This window comes from Vespula vulgaris, chromosome 10 (genome assembly GCF_905475345.1).
Source record: "Vespula vulgaris chromosome 10, iyVesVulg1.1, whole genome shotgun sequence".
Taxonomy (NCBI): domain Eukaryota; kingdom Metazoa; phylum Arthropoda; class Insecta; order Hymenoptera; family Vespidae; genus Vespula; species Vespula vulgaris.
The window spans coordinates 4,777,318-4,793,285 of NC_066595.1; the positions used below are offsets into that span (position 1 = coordinate 4,777,318).

The 15,968-nt window shown below is 40.5% G+C and overlaps 1 protein-coding gene across 1 annotated transcript in view; it reads right to left on the minus strand.

The window, feature by feature from the left end:
* Positions 1-1,973: 1,973 nt before the first annotated feature.
* LOC127067029 (protein apterous-like) overlaps positions 1,974-15,968 on the minus strand; it is a 40,785-nt gene continuing 26,790 nt past the window's right edge. Inside the window, exons 4-6 of the mRNA XM_051001480.1 lie at positions 9,347-9,936; positions 7,250-7,467; positions 1,974-3,419 (exon numbers count right to left, since the gene is read on the minus strand). Coding sequence (XP_050857437.1) covers positions 3,204-3,419; positions 7,250-7,467; positions 9,347-9,936 — 1,024 coding nt within the window. The 3' untranslated portion in view covers positions 1,974-3,203. The remainder of the gene's footprint in view (positions 3,420-7,249; positions 7,468-9,346; positions 9,937-15,968) is intronic.

Genomic DNA, 15,968 nt, shown 5'->3' on the forward strand with positions numbered 1-15,968 from the left:
GTGTAAGATAACAAAATGAAAATGATTAATAGTTTATTTCGTTTTAATATCTTCTTTCTTCTCTTTTTTCCTCTTTTTTATTTTCAGAGAAGTAAATTTTATAGAGAAAGAGAGTGAATTATTCGAATATATAAAAGATATCGAATCTCCTCTTCAGAACACAATTCTCGGTACCAATTCTTTTGACCTACCATTCTTGATTCCTGAGCTTCTTCTTTCTTCAATTTTGTTCTTTTTCTTGGTCGTTCTTACCTTTCGTACCATTTCTTCCTTCCTTCCTTCCTTTCTTCCTTCTTTCTTTGCCTTCTTTCTTTGCTTTCTTTCTATCTTTTTTTCTTCCTTCCTTACATCCATGGTTCCCTTTGAAACGTCTTAGAATTCAAAGAATAATCTCGACTTGAAATCGTATCACGCTGTAGTACGTCATGCGTTAGCTCGACGACCACGGGGCTTTGCTACCTACTCGATGCATATTGCATGGGCCACGAGTGGGAAAAGAAGAAGAAGAAGAAGAAGGAAAGAGATGGAAAATAAGAAGAGAGTCAAGCGTATATACCTTCCGTCTTACCGTAAACGGAGTAGCCCCTTCTTCCGCCGGAAAAGTCTGCTCTCTCTCTCTCTCTCTCTCTCTCCCTCTCTCTTATTTTCTTGAAAGAAAACGAACTCGGTTGGAATCGAAAGTTTATGCGTTTAAAATTGAATCTTATATTAAATAACATCAAAGATAAAAGACGAAGGAACGATATCACGTTGAAAGTGAAATTTGAATAGTTACGAGTAAAAAACTGGAAATGTTGATTATCGAGTAATAGAATAAAGAAGAAAAAGAAGAGAAGGAGGAGGAGGGGGAGGGGGAGAAGGAGAAAAAGAGAAGAAGGAGGTGGAAGAGAGAAAGGGGAAGGATAAGAAAACGAGTATGAGGCAAGGAGATAAACGGATAACTAATGAGGACTTTTATGGGCGGGCAACGTTATGTACGCAAGGCAAAAGAAAATTTACACGTAGACGGTTATGTACTCTTGCATAATTCGATCTGCCGCGGCAGCTTATAATTTCAATTTTAATGTCCCGGCACCGCGAGGTGCATCGCGTTTCATAGCTTCGCATAATCGAGCCGTTAAATCGGTACGGCTTCTGTGCTTGCGAATACCCGAGAGACGTACGAGAGCCATTCGAAAATAGGCACATTCGTGTATATATACATAACATACATAATATACATATATACATATATACATACATACATACATGCATATATATATATATATATATATATATATATATATATGTACATACTATCTTCTACGTGTACGTTTCTATCTCGAGGAAATGCTATACTAGAAAGTCGTTTTATTCATAGTATCGTAGCATCTCGAAATTTCGCCGTAATTGACCGGTTTTTTTTCTTTCTCTTTTCTTCTTCTTTTTTTGTTTTTTTTTTTTTTTTGCATAAAATGGTTGAAGCCACAAAGATCGGATTTTAATTTAATCGATTCGTTTTATTTTATTTCTATAATTAAAATGAATTTCATGTAACGATTGCCGATCAAAAATCTTAGTTAATCAAGCGGAGAGATGAAGAGAGAAAAAGGAAGGAAAGTAAATAAAAAAAAAAAAAGAACAGAAAAGACGTGATCGTTTCCATGAGAAAAATCGGCCGCCTTCTTCGCGTCTCTTACTATTTCGTATCGTTTATGTTCGTGAAAAATTCATGACATTTTTTTTCTCAGAGATAAATAAAGTTCGCTTAATATAAAATGGACTTACCTTTTCTCGCTATGCTACGATCGTAGTTTAAGTAATAAATACTTACGTAGAGTAAATGGCATAATAATGAAAAGCAGCGAATCGATCGTAAAAGATATTATTGATTTTCCTTCTCCGTCCATTCTCCTGACCTCGAATAAGAAATTTTATAACGATACGTTGAACTTTATCGAAAGGTGAGAGGAACTAAGCTAGGTCGCTAAGAGTAATCGACAAACGTATCTATATTGTCAAAATATATTCAATGAAAAAATCATCTTGTAAAATTAGACAATCGTTCCATTCGTTACAAGGATATTAATAATAGAAGTAATAATAATAATAGTCGTCATCATCATTATTACCGTTGTCTAAAACACGACCGCTACCGAATGCAATTATAACCCTACAACCTATAGCGGTGCCTTAAGAAGAATTCGAGGAACGTCCTTTATATACAACAATTATGATAATTACGTCAAGGATTCCATCGCTCGTTGGCTTCCGAGCAACAAAAATCGCGATCGTATTGAATTATAAATATCGAGTGTTACATCGTCGACGAAATTCAATGTTTCGTTTTTTACGTTTCCTTTTATCTTTTTTCACGTGCCAAAAAGCTTCGTGTAAAGGTTTCGATTGATTCAAAACGATGTATTAGGTACTTACATATATATATATATATCATTCGTCAGATGATTCTATCGGAATAAAGAGAAAAAAAAGGAGTTGTCGAAGTATCGAAACGTTGAATTTCAGGGCAGCTCGCTTGCATCGTAATCGTTTTATCGTTAGCTAATGCTTGTTTTTTTATGTTTATTTTTATTATTTTTTTTTTCTTTTTTTATTACCTCTGAGCGATTACACCAATAAATAGACATCGTTAACTAATTACATTGCTTTCAGCAGAAGGCTCCCTTCCTTGGCATCCTTCAGAAATAATTCCCTTCAGTTTAAGCGAGACGAAGCTCTCTTTTCTATACAAGAAAGGATGTTTACGGACGTTCGCCGATTAGGACTACAATAAATACAAGGAATTTTCTCGACTATTTTCGATTATCTTTTCCTACGAAGTTATTATTCTTCTGGTTTTTTCTTTCTTTCTTTCTTTCTTCTGCTTCCTTTTTAACTTTCGTAACACGGCACGGATAGAGTTTCTATAAATCGATGATAATCTCCATCGGTACTCGATTGGCTGGTATTCGTTCCCACCGATTCATCGAAAGAGAAAGGAAACTTTCGCACGAGAGGGGATTTATCAAAGAAGAAGAAAAAAAAAGAAAGAAAACTGGAAAAGAAAAAGAGAAAAAAAAAGAAGAAACAACGAATCGCCTTTTGGAAGCGTCGAGCCAGACTCCCCACCCCCGAAGAAATTAGTGATCATTTTGTAGCATCTCTTTTCTTCTTCTTTTTTTTTTTGAATTGTCTTCATCGATCGTGCAAATTCCAAAGGTTGATCACGCGCAATCCAAGGACGCCAGGGATGCTGGACTATGAGGGCCACCTAGCATGAAGGGAGGGCTCATCGGTGGGCCACCACTTCCGCCGCTGTTGCCATAAAGTTCGAGATCACCCAAGGAACCTCCATCTACAACGCTATCGCACTTGTCCGATTTCCCTTCTTGCTTCAATACCATGCGTCGCCATTTGGCACGTGCATTTTGGAACCAAACCTGCGAACAGAAATTAAAACAAGGGACACGCTCGTATAACTATAATACTTTTGTTTTTTATAAACGATCGTGATAGCTATAACTGTAATCGTAAGATAATTTCATCGAGAAAACGTTCGTCGTCAATGTCTTTACTGTCGTTTGGGAGGAGCTCGGGTACGATTAAAAAGAGAAGTAAAAAGGAAAAGAAAAGGGAAAAGAAAGAAAAAAAGAAAGGAGAAAAAAAAACAGAAAAATAAATAAATAAAGAAGATTCACGGAGCATGATTTATGTCGGCGAGATGACCGCACAAACGATTCGCTTCATAACGCGATGAGAAGAAGCGAAGGGGGAGGGTCGATCCGCGGCCCGTCAAAGACACCATTGTGTCTCCTTCCTAACGAAATTCGTCAAAGTCGTCGAGAGATTCTATTTCCGCGCGAGTCGCGTCAGATTCTCGCTTCGGAGCACTTCCATGAGGTACGATGATATTCCAAAAGGGATTTATGAAGTAGGTCGACCGAGTACTAATATGTACGATCTTTAAATGAATACGCCTTTAAGATTCTTCGTCTTATATCTAAGACCTATTCCAAAAGCATACGGACTTTAAATATGCAAGTATAAGGTAAATATGTGTATATATATATCCTGAGCAAGAAAGAGAGAAAGAGAGACATTTGACAAGTACGATAAATACGACTAAAGAAGAAAGAAGAAAGGAAAAGAAAGATAGGAGGTTTGAAAGGACGAAAAAGGGTTTCCTTTTCCCTCTGAGCAACGAGAATATAACTACATCGTCGACACAATAGTACGATATATAACGAAAGGAAGAGGATAGTAGGGGAGAAGTCCTCTTCCTCTGTCTTTCTCTTCTTTCCCTTCCTGTCCCTACGCTCTCCTCCTCCTTCTCACCCTTTCCTTTTTATTCTCCCGATAGATAAAAGACGGCCGTGTGCTCTCGATGCACGTCGCCATTTTCAAGATAGTCTCCTCCCCCGCGAACCGAAACAGCCACCGAGCTGCTGCGACGTCGACGAGAAGCGGAGAAACGAGGAGGACCTCTCTCCTCCCCCTTTGCCTTCGAAGGACGGACGGCCCTGCGCGCGCGCGCGCACACCCAACTCGCGTCTACGAGAAAGCGTTTCTACGTTTCCTCCTCTCTCTCTCTCTCTCTCTCTCTCTCTCTCTCTTTGTATGTATATAGATATACTGAAAGCAGCCGCGAGTGAGTATTCGTGCGTTTCGCGATCAATATCAAGCAAGATGGCGACCAAGAACCCTACGCCGCGTCGAATACAATAGCTTCCTCCTCTTCCTCCTCCTCTTTCTCCACCTCTCTACTCTCTTTCTCTCTTTCTCTCCTTCTTCCTCTCTTCGTGTCCCGTCCACCTTTGACTCTCTTTCTCTCTCTCTCTCTCTCTCTCTCTCTCTCTCTCTCTCTTTTTCTTTCTTTCTTTTTCTCTCTGCCATAGTCGGTACTCCGCATTTTCTTTTTCTCTCTTCTTTTCCTACCACTCTCAACGCTCCAAGGACACCTTTCTCTCTCTCTCTCTCTCTTTCTTTTTCTCTTTCTCTTTCTCTTTCTCTTTTACTCTTCTTCGCCCTTTTGAAAAGCATACCTTTCACGATTATATCGAGATCGCGTCGATGTTTTCTACGAGTCAAAACCTTCTTTTTCTTTTCTCCTTTTTTTGGCTTTCCTTTTTCTTCCCTCTTTCTTTTCTTCTCTTCTCTTTTCTCTTCTTTTCTTATTAAATAGAAATAAAGAGAAAGAATTCGATGTGAATGCGTTAATCAAACGCCGAGTTATGAATTCCAAAAAAGAGTAAGAGAGAGAGAGAGAGAGAGAGAGAGAGGATGAGAATGAGACTCGATACGCTTAATAAATTCTCTCGCGGAGGGTTCTAAGTATAGATTACCAAATATCCATGCGACAATGCGTAACTACAAAAATATATCTTGCGTCTGGCGTCGAACGAGCATGTATGTATGTATTAGAAAGAGAAAGAGAACGAGAGAGAAAGAAAGAAAGAGACAGAGAAAGAGAGAGAGAGAGAGAGAAAGAGAGAGAACCGAGCGAGAAGATGGATAGTCGGTGGTTCGTCGTTCGTGTTCGCCCTTTTTGAACTGGGTAGGTAGCCGCCCTATAAAAATATTCACGCGGGAGAACGCGTAGCGCGCGCGTGCTCGCACTCGAGCGCACTCCTCCCAATTAGTGCGGCACGGACCGGCTGCCGTTGAGTTAAAAGAACCGCGCGTCCGCGTGATATTTCCGTCGACGAGCCCGTGGCCTTTCTCCGTAATTATGGCCCTCCGTCAATCCGGCGCAAGTCAAAATCTACGCCCGGCTAAGTTTTGTCGGACGCGACTCGAGCGCGACGAGCTTCGCCTCTCGCACCTTCCCTCCCGCCCTCCAACCTCCAGTTTTCAACCTCCACTCTTCTCCTTCGCACTCCGCTTCGCTCCCTCCCTCCATCCATCCATCATCCCATCTCTCCTCGTCCTACCTCATCTGTTTCGTTATGATCATCCATTCGGTGCTTAAAATTCGACTATTCGATATTGATTTCCTATCGTTTCTCTATCGTTTCAACCATTTTCGTAATAGTTTCGATATCTAGCCTGTCGGGCTTACTGCTGTTTTTATTCTTCACAATTTCTTTTTTTTTTCTTTGTTATTATTTTCATTTGTCAATGCTATCGAGAAGAATGAACGAAAATGAAAATGATTCCGAAACCGCGGAAGAACGCGTCCGGACATCGGAGGATAAGAAAAGTGATTGGTACTATCTGAATGATAGGACGTTGAAGGGAGATCTCGACCATTTCCTCTTCCGTTTATTTTAAGGCGTTGATTCTTTTTTCTTTTTTCAAATAGAATATTCTATTTTTGAATTCGATAAGTTTTAAAATTGGATGAAGGAACAAATTGTTGCGATCTTTGTACGAACTTTTCAGAATACGCTAGGTAATAAGATATTTCTTTGCGAAGATATTTTCTTGTTATAATTACTGGTACAGCTTAGATAAAGATAGGTAAATGGAAGAAAAGAAAGTTTGTAATCGAGTGCGTTTAAAACATCTCTTATCTTTTTCGGTAGAAAAAAATATGTCGCAAGTATAAATATAGTTTGCAGAGAACACTGAAATAGAAGAACGAAACATCGACGAGTACTTACGTTCTCGTTGAAGAACGTAGGAGTTTCTTCGGGATGGTTGAACGGTAGGGAAATTGTTTCGTTGGATCTCGTTAAAGCGACGATTAAAATCATCCTCGATCAGAGATATAGAGACGAACGAACGCGTGTCTACTTTAATAAAAATAATTCATAAACGCTCTAATACTTGAAACATTTTCTAATAAACGCTGGACAATCGTGAAAGTTTGAAAACGTTCGTAACTACGAGTCATCGAGAAGAAAGTTTCTCTTTAACTAGTTGGCCAGTCTGTTCTCCGTAAGTAGGAACGCGTTACGAAATTGTAGAGAACCCATTTATTCATAAGTCATTCAAAATCGTTTAAGAAATTATCTGGTAGATACCTTCGTAGATATGAAATAAATCTAGCCAAGTCTGTTGTTACCGTTCGAGAGTCGGGAGTAGCTGTGCGCTAAAGAATGTTAAAAAAAAAGAAAGGAAAAAGAAAAAAGAAAAAAGAAAAGAAAAAAGAAAAAGAAGCAGTTCAAATACCGTAAAGGGATGTGAGAAAGAGAGAAAAGATTCTCGATCTATCTGTTCTTCTGTGCGCGTGCGTTCGAATAGCATACTCGCGGAATCATCGTCCGCGAGAGAGGAAGAGAGAAAGAGAGAGAGAGAGAGAGAGAGAGAGAAGGGTATTAAAGCTTACCTGCAGTACCCTTTTTGGCAAGCCAGTTTTCTGGGAAAGCTGCTTGAGATCCTTCGCGTCGGGATTGTGATTGATCGCGAAGTAACTCTTCATCGTCCTTAACTGGTGATGCTTGAAACTCGTCCTCATTCGTTTTGTTCTACTATTGGAGCCAGGTATGCCTGGAGTCCCAGGACCGCCTCTTCCGAAGGGCATGTCTATGTAGTCGGCGTTCAAGTCTGTAAACGTAAATCGAATTACTTTGATTAGATTTCCACCTAGAATAGTCGTATCTTTTTTTGGTTAGAACGTACATTTTTGAAAGTTAAAGATAAATCCGAAGAGGTACACAACGAAGACGAAGAAGGGAAGGCTTATCGTAAAGGCAAAAGGGATTGACTATAGTAAATATGTAGTTAAGTATATATACATGTATATACATAGATACATACATATATACATACACACATATATATATATATATCCACGGTAAAACGAGGTATCGTGTCTGCGAACTATTTGCTGCATAGAGTTGTAATTGGCCGTGTATCCAGCGGCCTTTCGCATACGCTATCACCCTTCTTGTTTGCACTCAAGGAGCTAATGAGCCGTGATACACATCAAACAGCGCTATAGACTCGTGGCGGGCAACAACGGCAAACGACGTACACTTCCGACGGTTCGTCCTATCGCTTTCGCTCTCTCTCTCTCTCTCTCTCTCTCTCTCTCTCTCTCTCTCTCTCTCTCTCTTTCTTTCTATCTCTCTCTCTCGCGCGCGCTCTTGGAAACACTGCGATCGACGATGTCGGGATAACTCCATCGACCGATCGATCCTATCCTGCTACTGAGAGATCCGATATCCCTCTTGCCGCGAATCACAAGCTCGGAGACGAATGGAACGTAGGTATACATACATATACCTATCTACCTATGGTACCTACCATACATACGCGTAGATTAAAACGATCGATAGATCCTAAGTAGTTACATACCTATACATTTCAACGACGAGATAAATCCGCTATGAACCGCTTGAAATATGAAAAATGTTTACTCGAGTAGAAAGAGGGAAGGGTCCGGCCATGTCCCGGAGAGAGATTGCGAGTAGTAGAGAAGTAGAGAAGACTACTAAGAAACCCAAGATCCTTTTCCACAACGACGAGCTAGGTAGATAGAGGAACTGGAGGAACAGGAAGGTAGAGAAGGAGGAGGAGGAGGAGGAGGAGGAGAAGGGAACAGGAGACAAGGCGACAGTGGTCAACCTCCTTCAGCGAAAAGGAAAAGAAAAGATAGAACGAGCAAGAGTAGAAGAGTGGTCTCACGTATGAGAGAATGAGTGAGAGAGAAAGAGAAAGAGAAAGATAGATAAGAAGAAGAGAAGAAGAGACTCGGTCGAAGTTGTTGTTCCCACGGTCGGTCAACAATCGAAATTAAGTTCTCGAGGAGCTCGTGTCCGCGGCACTACCCACGCGAGTCCGTCCAAGTACGCGCTTCCTTCGGGATCGGATTCGTGAATTTATGTCGCAGCGACAAATTTTATCAGGGTTCGGTGGCAAACGGCGCACGCCCACGCGTCCTATAAATCACGCGGAAAGGAGAATCGGATTCGTGTATCCGGAACAAGGGCTTTCTTTCTTTCTCTCTCTCTTTCTCTTTCTATCTATCTATCTATCTTTCTCGCTCTTTCATTCTCTCACTCTCGTTTCGTCGTCGAGCAAGAAACATTCGTTTCTTCGTTCGTTTCTCCGCGATTTCCTCGATCTACGCGAGTAGATATCCTACTACATTGAAGAAGAGAGGGGAAACATGTATTGAAATCCTGTTCTCCGTTCTCACATACTTACTATTATATGTAGGTAGATATACGTATTGGTAGTACGCGTCGAATGGAATTTTGGTACGCAATAATGATCTTGATCTAAACGCGAGTTTCCGGTTTAAAAGTAATGGGAGATTGGATGAAATCTTGCCAAAGAAGAAGAAGAAGAAGAAGAAGAAGAAAAATGTATATACAAAAAAAAGAGAAATAGGGAGAAGAAAACCTTACGACGTTCCATGAAAATTCAGAGAGTTTGAGAAATAATAAAGAAGATAGGTGTGAGTAAATGTGAAGCTCACCGAGACTGGCGGTCATAGCCTCGAGATCCTTAGGCTTCCTTTTCCTTGGTCGTCCCTTTTGCCTCGGTGGTGGTACGACTGTTGTTGCTGCCGCTGCGCCATTGAAATAGGGTACCTTTGGAGGTGAACCGGCGTCGGGGACTGACGGCGTCGAGGGTTGAAGCGGCACAGGGCTTATGTGACTGTGAGGATGTTGAGGGTGCATCGAATGTGGATGAGGTGGCCCATGACCGGCGACCGCAGCTGCCGCTGCCGCGGCCGCAGCGACCGTCGTATGATGATGATGGTGGTGGTGATGATGATGAAGGAATTCGGGAGATGGAAATTGTCCGGCGTAATGTGGACCCGGTGGATAAACAGGAACCGGTGGGCTCTGTGCCGGATGAAGTTCCGCACCCATTTCATAATGTAGCCGACACAAAACCGTACCGTCCCTCATACCGAAGTGATCGCCCTTTGTCAACAGGACTGCGCACGCCGCGCACGAGAAGCAACGCACGTGGAAGACCAAGTCGCGCGCGCGCATCACCAGCTCCGAGGCAAGAATTGCGGCTTGGCATCGCGCACATCTCTTCAAGCTCCCGAACATCCTGCAAACAGATGATGGGTCTTTGGTAAAGTTTTTCGGAAACATCGTAATCTCGATAGATCGATATATATATATATATTTATTTATTTATACTTGTGGAAATTAATTATACCTGGTAATATCTAGTTCGCTCGCTAATAATAACAGTAATATCTAGGTAATAATAATAAGAGTAATATTAATAATAATAAAAATAATAAAATTAATAAAAATAATAATAGTAATAATAATGATAATAATAATAATCATAATCATAATAATAATAATAATAATAATAATAATAATCGTTGAAAAAGAGAGCGGCCGAGAGAGCAGAGTTGGTAGAGAGAAATCCAACGGCTTTTACCTCGACGAACGAAGTCGTTCCAGTGCTAAACCCTCTTTCCCCTTTTTCAGAGTTCCGATATTGCCAAGATATCGAGCTGCCTCCGAGATCGCTGCTGGCAAGGCAAGGCAAGGCAAGGCAAGACAAGACAACGCACGACGTAGCGACGAAAGAGAGAGAGAGAGAGAAAGACAGAGAAAGAGAGAAAAAAGGAAAGAAAAAAGAAAGAAAGAAAGAAAAAAAATAATAAAAAAGAAACAAAAAAAGAAGTAGAGAGAAAGAGAAAGAGACGCGTACGCCTCGTCGATATCGCGAAGCGAGGAGGACACGGCTTAGTAGCCGCGAAAGTAAAACGGCGGAAGGGAAGGAATATACCGATGCACCGGGCACCGTGACATCGCTACTGCATTAGCGGCACCCTGCAGTCTCCATTACCGAAGCCGGTCGACTATCTCGCTCGACATCCACCACGGCTACCTACCTAACCACCTATCTCGTTCTCCGCTTCTTCCAAATATATTGGCGTCCCCGAAGCGGCCGTACGTTGCCGAAGAGAGCCTAGATAGAGACGTGTCCGATCTTATAACGCCGATCCGAACCGCCGGCACAACCTCACAACCACCTCCAAGCTCTACCACCATCACCATCAGGATATACCGGGATATCCATAAGTACGTGACTATCTCATCGTCCCTTTCCCTTTCTTTCCGCACTTTTCGAAAGGCTGTTTAGCATTTCACAAGGCAGAAATCTTCTTCTCGAGATCGTTAATGTCGATCGGTAAGTAACAAAGGGAGGATGTAACGATGAGTGACCAAAGAACGATGCTTCGATAATGTCAGCGTCATTGAAAAATCAGATTAAATCTACTGGAGATATTTCGTTAAGGATCATTATATTTTACGTAACATCTATTTCGATTTTTATATCGATTCCAATTTGAAAGATATTTATTATTATAGTCGATCGTTTTATTTATTTGATTTAATCGGATAGTGTAAAAGAAGGAAAAAGGGAGATTCATTTTAAGATATTTATTTAAATTCATTTGAAGTCTTCAATCGGACATTTTAATACCGATATTTGCAGAAATGAGTGTTATTATACTTCTGATCTGAAACCTTTATATGAAAGAAACTCTCGAACCGTAAACCGCAAGACCTAATCTAACGGATTAGTCCAAACAGGTCTCTCGTTCCGGAGGATCTCTTGACTTCAGACATATTGTCATTTCGTGATCCTATTGACGACCCCAAAAGATCTCTCTTTCTCTCTCTCTGCTGGATCCTCTTCCGCTGAGTACACGTAAAGCCGCGTATTTTCATTTAATCGGATCTAGTAGAGCGTATTGGCCGATCGATCGAGCCAGTGCCTTTGTGAGACACGTATTAGTGTACCCTCGGGTAAATCCTCGGTAGATTCTTAGTTTTCGCATGAACTTTGCCTTCTCCGATTCGTTAACTACCCTCAATCTCGATCGTATTTCGATCGAAAATTTTCGATGATAGAACGAGTGCAAGAAGAAGAAAAAGAAGAAGGGACGGGGGGAGCAGAAAAAAAGATAAAAGCAACATTTTCAGGAACAAAGTTCCGAAAAAGGAATAAAGAAAAGAAAGCATTATAAAGATTTTGCTCATTCGACTTGGTTTTTGCTTCTGGAGAACACCAAACAGCGTTTTCTTCTATTTCGTGGACAAAACACGTAGGACGATTTGCAGTCTCAGGACGCTGCCAGGTTGTGCTCTCGATGAATGAATCGGAGCAACCAAGAATAAGCTCATTCACGTTTTCATTCGTTTCGTCTACGACGGACGTACACGAGCGTAAACGTTCGTACACACGCTCTTATGGCTTATACGTACGTACATACTTACGTACATACTTACGTACATACTTATGTACGTACCTATATACATACATACAAACATACCAACATATTCCTAGGGTCACGGGACTCGAAAAAAAGAGGAGGGGATGGAGGAACGCCCGCAGAGTTTTACAAGATGCACCATATGCGATACATTATTATACAATGTGACGCGTATTCTAAGCTCCGCAGTGTATTTTCAAACGCCTAAACACACCGTTGCCACTCGCCACAAAGAGTCGGAAATCCTTTATATACTACGAGATTCGGACCACTCGCCGTGCGTTCGCACACTCGGCACCCGTGGAGCACGTGGATTCTCTTTCCTTCGTTTTTTTTTCCTCTCTCTTTCTTCCTTTTTTCCCTTTTTTCTGATTCTTTTCTTTTCTTTTCTCTTTTCTTCTCTTCTTTTTCCTTTTTCTCCTTCTTCGTCCTCTTTCTCCTCTTCCTCCTCTTATTTTTATTCTTATTCTTATTCTTATTCTTCTTTCCTCTCGCCTTTCCCGTTCACGTTCCTTCATGCTTCCAAAGAGATACGACCGCGAGAACGTACGCGCCTCTTCGAAAGAGGAGGACCGCGATTTCTCACGTACGAGAGAGGCTGGACCATGTCCCTCTTCCCTCTCTTTATCTCTCTCTCTCTCTCTCTCTCTCTTTCTCTCACACTTAAACTCACACTCTCTTTTTCGCATGTACTGAAGACGCCACCGAACTGGAACCGTCGTTCTTCGCCAGCTGCGGAGAGACTCGTACCGACGAGTCCAACGACGAAAGGAAAGAATTACGCGTTCGTTTAACCGCATGAGTAATGATCGAAGATCGAAAAAAAAATCTCGATATAGTTCTCGTCGATGATCTTTATGCGACCCACTCACGATTCACTTCACGAAACGAAATGCGAGGAAGAAAAAAGATCGATAAGAAAAACATCGATTAAAAAAGAAAGAAAGGTTCAACGAGTTATAATCTACGATTAGATCGACTTCGTTATCGATTATCATACTCGTGATAATCGCGAAAAAAGTAACAAGTTCGCGTGTGAATCGTGCTACTGTATACCTACCTAATACAAATTTCATAGTGGGTAACTAACTACACGTGAACTTTACGATATCGTGATACTCCGACATTTGTCAGTGAAACGATACATGGACGTCGAAAAAGGTAGCAAAGCTCTGCGTGAATATAATACGTATCTACCTACATATTTTCTTCTTCGTAATTCTCCTACCGATAACTCGTCTTTTTTCTTCGAGAGAAAGGATTCATCTACGTCTTCTCATAAATTATTATTTTTGCGATAAAGCTTGTGTCAGCCAAACGCTATGCGCGAAATTTCTTCGGGAACATCGGTAATTAATGGATCTATCGATAAGCTATGCATTGATTTAATCTTTTCGGGAAAAGAGAAAGAGAGAGAGAGAGGAACTCTCGCTAAAACGTTAATGGACCTTTCGAATTGTCGATTCTTCATCCTGACAATGAATTATTCGCTTTCGATCGTCCATCGTTCGACAAATACGATTCGTTTTATAGATTTAAGTGTCTATAACGTTGTGTCGTGTTAACGCGTAAATAACTCGATCGACCATTAAATCTTTCACTTGATATTGGCTATTGAAAAACATCAATCGAAATCATTGTTCTTTCATTAAGATAATTCGTGATATTTCTGTTAATTATTTTCATTGGTATTGGTAATAGATGAGGAGATGGGATCAAATATTAAATCGAAAGAAGTGTACACGTATATAAAATATAAATCGGATATTCTGTATGCAATCATTCTAGATATCAAAATTGGCTTGATTATATACGTATCATTGATTATTTCAATGATCGATTCACTCAGATAGAAATAAATCATATTATATCGATGAGCGTTAAAGTATTATGAAATTGTTGTAAAAAAGAAAAAAAAAAGAGAAGGGAGAAGAAAAAAATCATTTCCGATAAATATGATTTGTTAATTCAAGATGTTTCATACTGTATATACAGATAAATACTTCAATGATAACAACGATAAAGGGATAACCAATTCAATTTCGAATAATCAACAAACTTTTAAATCAGACAAAAATAGAGAATCGCATTGCAAAAGAATTTCGATAGACAAATGTCAATCGTAAAGTTTATTTTCCCTGTATACCGTTACATGATCGTTCAGAATTTATCATAAATTAATCAACTAATCAATAAAGCCTTGGCTTTAATTATACTTAATTACTCTTCTTTTATGAAGCAACATTTAATTACATCTATGTGATATTGATTAAAAAATAATTGTATATATATAAAAAGTTTATTAAATCTCAAGAAAGTGGGAAAAAGAAGAGAGAAAGAAATGGAAAGAAAGAGAAAGAAAGAGATAGAGCAAGAAAGAAGAGAGAGGCCCGTTCGTTCGATCGTCAGAAGCGAGAAAAATTCGTCGTCGACGGTGGCGACTGCAACGGTATCCCAATAAGAAGACATCGCGCGTAATATAGTGCTGTGATCTAGATTAATGCAAGCGTTGCCGGCAGCAGTCACGTAGCATCCCACGCACAGCGGTGTCCTCCCTGCTCTCGAGCGTACATATAACATCGAGCGGTAGCTCGTCGTGGTCGTGGTCTCTAGATTATTCGTAAGGAAATAAAAGCAAGTTGAAAAGGAAGGAAGGAAAGAGAGAGAGAGAGAGAGAGAAAGATGGAGAGAAAGTAAGAAAGAAAGAAAGAGAGAAAGAGAGAGAAATAGTCAGTGATGAAAAGTAAGGAAGAGAAAGAGATCGAATAAGAAAATATTCAGATGCGTGGGTCGTCGAAATCGACACTTCGTCATTGGCATTACTCGTACACTCGTTCGATATTCCCTTTTCTATCATCACTTTTCCTCCGTTACAATGGAATCGCGAGAAGCGCGATAGAGAACGAAAGGAAAAAAGAAGAAAGGGTAGAGAAAGAAGAGGAAAGGGGCCTTAGAGCGTAACGCGATACTTTCTTAGGAATGTTTTATGCGGTGACATCGACGATAGCATGCTGGAGGCGTAGAACTCGTCGCAAAAGAGAAAGAGAAGAGAGGAAAAGAGAGAGCAAGTTGCCCGATAGGAGGGACCCCCCGCTGGGATACGCCGAATCCTCTTACGGTGCAACGATGAGCAACGAGGCAGGCACTCGTAAAAATTCTCAACGAATCCCCGTCGAGGCGAATGCCAAAACGGACCTTAACATCGGCGAATATCCATGTGCTATGAGAAAACTACCACCGGAGGATCGAGTTTTATGGCGAGATTCGACGGCGTAAGTCGAACGATTATTCTCGAAAAGACGATGAAAAAACAAGAAAGAAAAATAGGGAGAGAGAGAGATCGTTTGAAGATACCGCCGACCGTTTTATCCGTCTCTCTTGGTATACGTCAATATAAAAATGAAACTTTATGTTAGAATTTTTGCCACACTTGCAAATATACTTTACCTATATAATAAGTAGGTAGAACGTAAAATATGTGATAATGACAACCGAAAGGAATGTACTTAGGAAAGATAAAATAATTAAAGTGAAAGTAGAGGCGAAGTTAAAAAAAGAAAGAAGGGAAAGGAAAGAATTAACAATGTAAAGTAATGATATCGTGGTTTATGATTGTTAAACGATTATTCGCATTAATTATGTTATTTAAATAGATCGTACTTAGAAATTCATTGAAATTTACGTGAAAACGATTTTAAAAGAATCAAGAGATCGCGCCATGATGCTAGAAAATGGAAGCTGTTCGCAAGAGGGTGGTACAAGAAGGAAGAAGCGTAGGCATAGCGGGGCGCCATTGTTCGTGAATCTGATAGGGAACGAGACTCGCTCCTCCTTAGGC